The 7047-nt window shown below is 38.5% G+C and overlaps 1 protein-coding gene across 1 annotated transcript in view; it reads left to right on the top strand.

Moving 5' to 3' along the window:
• Positions 1–6156, top strand: part of CNTN3 (contactin 3 (plasmacytoma associated)) — a gene marked incomplete at its 5' end in the record, with an annotated part of 16326 nt that extends 10170 nt beyond the window's left edge. Inside the window, 3 exons of the mRNA XM_010191196.1 lie at positions 3175–3287; positions 5338–5506; positions 6056–6156. Coding sequence (XP_010189498.1) covers positions 3175–3287; positions 5338–5506; positions 6056–6156 — 383 coding nt within the window. The remainder of the gene's footprint in view (positions 1–3174; positions 3288–5337; positions 5507–6055) is intronic.
• Between the last annotated feature and the right edge of the window lie 891 nt (positions 6157–7047).

Consider the following 7047-nt stretch of genomic DNA (forward strand, 5'->3'; position numbering starts at 1 on the left):
CAGGATGAGTAAGTAAAACTCAGCTATGCCAGTGGAGCTGAACTAAAAGTACAATTTCTTCATAGAACCTTTGTTTTTCTCCTAGTGGCAGGAAGAATTTTAAGAGAAAAATTTCTGGAGTTTGGAAGGAAAAAAGCCAGAGACTTGTTGAATTTTTCAGGGGTTTTATAACATATTTATAAGTTCTTTAGGGCATGGCTTTTGAAATGTAGTGATCCTCATACAATTCATGCGAAACAATCCTTCATGTCCATTGTTTACCCTTGAACAAATTACACAGGAGGCCACTTTACTATTAAAAGGAGAAACTGAGCTGGAGAACAGATTGCCTAATTTTTCTATAAATGGAAATATTTTTAATATGCTCTTGCATTGTAATACAACTCCAAATCAGGGTCATCAATCTTGAAATATTTCTGTCAGACTCACAAGAATGTACAATTAAATCTGTCTGAAAGGTCAAATTCCCTGGAATAGTCATTACCATCCTTCTACCAAAAGTAGCAGCATCATGAATATTATGAAATAAGCTAGTTTATCAGGAATGATTATATGCAGAAATGAGTGTCACACTGTCGCTGAGGACTAAACCAACTCAGATTAACATATTTGCTAGAGTTTAAATATATTATATGCATAGTTACCATGACTTGGCGGCTATGAAGTAACACACCGCCTGCAGCCCGTACCTGACGTGTCATGAACAGTTTTCTCTATTTTATCAATCATCTTTGTGGCTGCTGGCTGCTCACTGGAGATTGTGCCAGCCTGGCCAGCTCAGTGATTCTTCAGTCATTTTTAGTGACTTACCTGCCTTTGGGATATGTCAACGAGAACAGGACAAGCACCTCATCCCACCAGTTTGAACAGGGTCTGGATCAAGATCTCTGCTATTTGGAATAATTAAAAAGAAGAATTAGTTGCACTATGTCCACGTGTCTTGCTGGTGAATAGGGCAAAAACACTGCAGTACGGTATAACGTCAATCTGAAGCATTTTGCTAATTATTACTTGAATTAACTAAGACAAATAATTGTCTGTACTGCTGCAGTACTAACTGATATTTTCATTTAAATGTGTGGGTTTTGATCAATCCCAATTTCTACCTCAACTTGAATATTTGTGATTGATGTGTTTTTTGCAGTGAAGGATTTCTGTGCACATTGCATTTACATTCCCCCACATGCCCTACAAGATACTACTTAGTTACCATTTATTAGTAACATATTAAATAACATATCAGTAACATAACGTAACAGCTATCAACATATCTTAGTAACATATTAAGAAACACAAGTGCTTCAGTTGGTGATATATTTCAAGATTGAAAATCAGTGTTACACCATTTGAGTATCTTTGCTTTTATATTTGAAATAAATACTCGTGTTCGTAGCCTAAAATAAGAAGTGTAGTTTTGTTTTATAAAATATTGCTATATAAAATGGTAAATAACTGGGGAATACTTGCCTAAGTTTGTGAGGCAAGATGTTACAATTACTTCATATTTAGGTGGTCTTAAAATACAAAATGTTCTGTCCATTGGTTCTAAGTCGGAGAAATAGTGGTGTGTATGGCCAGCCTTAAGCATCTGAGGCGTCTCAGAGAAATCTGTGTAGCTATTTGCACGCTTACACAGGACATGTACTTACGTGGTGTGGTGGTTCAGGATCTCACCTACTGCAAATTAGGTTCTGCAGTTCTGAGCACCGAAGATTATTGGAGACTTTGGTATCTGCAGCAAATTGGACCCTTCTGACTCACTTCCATTTTTTTAATGTAATTACTATTCATTTCTTCAGCTGTCATATTAATATTTTGTTGTGGATTTAAAAGAATGACTCATTTCTCTTGAAATGCAGCTTTAATATATCTCAGTGTGAAAACTATTCAGATATGCTGTAATACTTAATTCTCAGGAGTAAAACAATCTACTCTTAGATTTACAAAAGGTGGCTATTAGTGCATCAGGTTAAATCCCATTTAGTCTACAGAACAAGGCAAATACTGCAAAAAAAGTATCTGCGTGTGGTTGTTTGACTTTAGAATAATTCTTTTAAGTCTCACTCGTACATTTTTGTGTCTGCTTGGTGTTGAGAAGTATAATCAGGTGGGTTTTGATCTGACTGCTCATGAAAAGAAGGTAGGGAGCTATGTGTGTGAAGGAGTTTAAAAATAGGAGGAAAAAAGAGATGAGGAAAAGAAAAAGATTAAAAATAAATAAATAAATAAATGAAGCAAAACCAAAAGCACATGCACCGGAGTGTTTAAAACCACTGTCAGTGTATTTTAATACTGGAATTTTCAGCATCAAAGTGTAGCGCGGTCCACCTGAGCAGCAGTTGCCTCCACTAGGTGACAGCAACAGTAAATTGTTTTCCTTAGTACATTTAGAAAAGATTTTAATGGTTGAGATTTTAATGGTTGATTGTGTCAGTGCATGACCCATTTTCTGGGAAACCAACTTGAGATATCTTAAGAGGTTTGTACTTAACCTTTGCCTACCCTGAAAGCGTGGCAGTTTCAAGACATATTAAAGTGTACAGCCAAAAGAATGCTACTCCTTTGTACAATAACTGTCTCAGATTGTTAATGAACAAAAAACTCCAATAGATTTTGTTGGCCAAAGCCCACTATTTTTCCAACTGCAGATACTGAAATCGTACAGACTGCAGTTCAAAGACATATCTAGAGTTAAGATAACCACAAAACAGTCAAGTATTTTTACATTACAAACATGTTAAAGTAAATCAGCATAGTGTGTAGATCATTAGTACTAAATTTTTCTAACAAATAATCTGTTGTAAAGTATTTACTTATTCTTAGCAATATACTAAAAGTAGAAATTTTCTGCTTCCATTGTTGGTTTCATTAGAGTTAGTTCTAATTGATCACCCATGTCCTAAAACACATGCTTTTGTTTGGTTCCATTTAATGAAGGACCATCAACAGATAATGCAACTTCAGAAATAACATCTATGTGCCATTCTGTTTTTCCTTCCTTCTGTTTTTCCAATTTAGTCTCTGAACCATTAAGTGTGGAAATGAGGCTGCATTGGAGTTGCTTTTGCATCCAAGGTGTAATGACAGTCAGTTACCTGAACTATTATTTCCTGCTGTCGAATAAATCACTAATGCTAATTAAATGTAAGTCATGCTTTTATTATGTGTTTGAAGCACCCAGTCAACCTCCAGGAAATGTTGTGTGGAATGTCAGCGACTCCAGGGTGATCCTCAGCTGGGAGGAAGTAAGAGCTATGGAGAATGAGTCCGAGGTGACGGGGTATAAGGTATGTGACAGCAGACCAGAAAAACAACTGAAAGCAATCCACAAATTGCTTTTTCTTGTCTATTTGCAAGGCAGAAAGTTCAGAGGATGCACAATACCACATCTAAACCATTTCAGGAGTGTCTCCTTTTTATGGATTTAAATCATGTTCTAACAATGTCTCGGAAACCGTGGTCCTTTTACCATGAATGGCGCTGAATGCCTTCTGCTCTGCGTGCAAATAAAGCCAGGAGCTGCAGACATTGCTGCCAGCTCTTGGGATCCCACTTACCCACTTCACTGTTATCACATGTATAACAGTTATGACATGTATAACATTTATTATAAATATATAACACTTATCCAAATGCATAACATACAATCCAAGATCTAGCTGATGGGTATAGTTTCCATTGCTGGCCAGATATATTAGTACCACATATATCAAACTGGTATTCTTAGAACTTTTTCTTCTTACCTACATACTTGTTGTTGTGATAGAAACTACATCTACTGTAAACCTGATCAGCGCACAAATGTGCAGGTATTTACATATGTTCATATGTCTTAAGTAAGTTTAAGAGAATAGGTGAGGATGTTCTTGCTGAGCTGCATACAACTGCATCCCACATCCTGCATAAAACATTTATGCTGAAGATCTGACTAGACAGGGCTCTCCGTTGTACATGTTTACAGCTTAGATAAGCCACAGTAGCCGACCTAAAAACATACCATGTGGTTTCAAACTGCATACCCTGACTCCCACAAAAATTTCAGATTCCCCTAATGGATATGGGTAACAAATGTAGCTACATATACAAAGATAAGCTGAATTAACGTTGGTTAATTTTACTGAAGAAAGTCACTTAGGGGTTTGTTTTTATCCCAAAGGGAAGGGCAGTGCAGTTAAGTAAAGCAGGTTCACCAAGAAGAGAAGCGCCAGCAGATGACATTGAGAACACCAGAGCAGCCGTGGGGCAGTCGCTGTGGCAGCGAGGCACATGGCTGCATCCCTCCAAAAACATTTTACAGCGAGGCACATGGCTGCATCCCTCCAAAAACATTTTACAGCAAGGCACAGCATTAGGGAGCACATCTCGAAGGAGGCAGCACGTGTGTAATTCCAGTGGCCTTGCGGGTTTTTTCATTCCATCATTATTGCTGTTTTTTTGCACTGGGAGATTCCCCAGCTTACCTGCTTGTCAAATTTGGGAAGCTGTGCCAAGTGAATGCACTGCATCCACACATTTTTTTAAACTTTGCCAGGACATACCTGTCTGTGCATAGCCTTGCCACTGACACAAGGAACTCTTCACACTCACTATCCACTGGGACAGGAAAGGCTGATACTGCTCTTAAATCCCCCCCTCTTGCCTGGTCACACTGAGCAAGGCTGTGACTCTCAGATGTCGCTCCTATTCTTCAGCAACATAGGACACCAAAAGCAGTTGACTTTCCTGACAAAATAATCACTCACATTGCAGAACATCTTCCAACGTAGTCTGTAATTTCTGTAGTTCTATCTTTCACAAGCTATTGGCATATGAAGCTGATCTAGATAATGACAGATCCAAATGGTGGGATAGAACAATATATTAAGACACTCAACAGAATATATTATTCATTTGTTATCATTATGCATTGTGCCATTTTAGATTAAAGCTGGAATAAAAGAGTTTGACTGATGTTACCTTCTTTCTTTAAATGTAATTCTGCCCTGGAGTATTAACCAAAAATCAGATCTTTTCTCATCTCATCTTTTTAAAGACTAAAACCTTTTTTCTAAGAAACACAAATAAAAATGGCAGGGCGGGGCCTGGTAGAATCACAGAATCCCAGACCGTTAGGGATTGGAAGGGACCTCAAAAGCTCATCCAGTCCAATCCCCCTGCCGGAGCAGGAACACCCAGATGAGGTTACACAGGAAGGCGTCCAGGCGGGTTTTGAATGTCTGCAGAGAAGGAGACTCCACAACCTCTCTGGGCAGCCTGGGCCAGTGCTCTGTCACCCTCACTGAGAAGAAGTTTCTTCTCAAAGAAGTGATGCACTGTGGCTCTGTGCTTGCATTGCAGGTTTTGTACAGGACCAGCAGCCAGACCAATATGAACATGCTGAGCACGGACAAGACAACGGCTGAACTGTTCCTCCAGCTTAACGACGACTACATCATAGAAGTAAAGGCAACGACTGATGGTGGAGATGGCACCAGCAGTGACCAGATCCTGATTCCCAGGCTAGCCAGTAAGTTGAAGCCGAATCACTGTGATTTTGTCATGTGCTCATGTACGGTCCCCAACCAATATCAGACTCGTGTCTCTGCCTTGGTGTGGTGAATCATTACTAAATTTGCAGTCGACACCCAGCAGTTGTCACAGCTTGTCTTTGCAGGAATTGAGTCCTCATTGATGGGGAGAAAAAATGAATCAATACTTGTATGGTAATAGGGTAATAAAAAGAAAAGGAATTAACAGTCTTCATGCCCTTATGCATGACAAACTTCTTTCTGTTTGATCGGGTAAATTACCATGTCAGTCATTATTTAAAAATGTGAGATTTTTTTTAGTTTTCACCTTTTTTTATTATTACCTTGAAAGTAAAGACCATTCACACACTGTCAGCATTTTGCAATAAATTTCTGTATTTTAAAATAGTGTATATTTTGTTAATTTTAATTCCCTATGAGAAATAAAAAATTACAGCAATTTTTGCTTAGCATCTCAGAAGAGTAAGAATTTGACAGAGCAGATACTCATGCTTTCATTTAACCCTGACCTTTTTCATTTGTCACAGGTATGGATGCAAGAGGTTCTGGTCCATCAGTCTTGAATATCTTCAGTGTATCCAGCTTCTTACCAACAGTATTTTCCTTGACTCTTAATTCAGTGTTGTGATGATACATTTTCAATTGCTGGGAAAAAAACAATGAATCGGTTACTACAGAAAAGTGCTTTTTTAAAAAAAAACTGCAGTGATTAATGCATGTTTTTCTTCTATCCTGACGTGTTTTTAAATTCTTTCTATTTCACTGTAGGTTGAAGTAAAAAATACCGTGTAAAGTTTAGCAAATCCTTTAAAAAGGAATCTAAAATGCCTTAATACTTGAACCAAAGGAGTTTACATATTTCACACTTCAGATACAATGTAAGAGAGAGGGAAGGCAATGACACAGTCATCAGAGTTACAAGGAAGAACTTAGCTCAGTGAGAAACTCCATTTTTGCAGTGACACTGAACTGTTAGGGGTATGTTCTGCATTGTTACGATAACATCATTCTAAATACGAAAGATGGAGTCAAGGACACGGCGTTTCAGCCGGATGATAACACAACACATCAACCAGGCGGCTGTTCTTAAGTCAGTGTCATAATTTAGTAGTTTGGCATCTCACAGAATCACAGAACGTTAGGGATTGGAAGGGACCTCAAAAGCTCATCCAGTCCAATCCCCCTGCCGGAGCAGGAACACCCAGATGAGGTTGCACAGGAAGGCGTCCGTTCTCTTACTGCCCTTTATATAAGTGAGTTATTTAAAATCTAGCAAGAAATCAAAGCTGGAAGGTAGAGAAAAGTCACAGTATGGAGATTAGTTTTGCACAGTCCATAGTGGGGTGTCCAAGAGGCAGGGCTTCCACTACTACTCTTAAATTATTTCACAGCTGTGTTTCAAAGGCGGCTCCCTGTTTTATCGCAGTGCACGTTTATGTACCTTTTCAAGCACCTAACCTTCCTTCTCCATCAAAGACTTCAAAATTAATTTCCTTATATTTCTTAACCAGGTTCCTTA

This window comes from Mesitornis unicolor, unplaced genomic scaffold, assembly GCF_000695765.1.
Source record: "Mesitornis unicolor isolate BGI_N332 unplaced genomic scaffold, ASM69576v1 scaffold29860, whole genome shotgun sequence".
In the NCBI taxonomy this organism is placed as follows: domain Eukaryota; kingdom Metazoa; phylum Chordata; class Aves; order Mesitornithiformes; family Mesitornithidae; genus Mesitornis; species Mesitornis unicolor.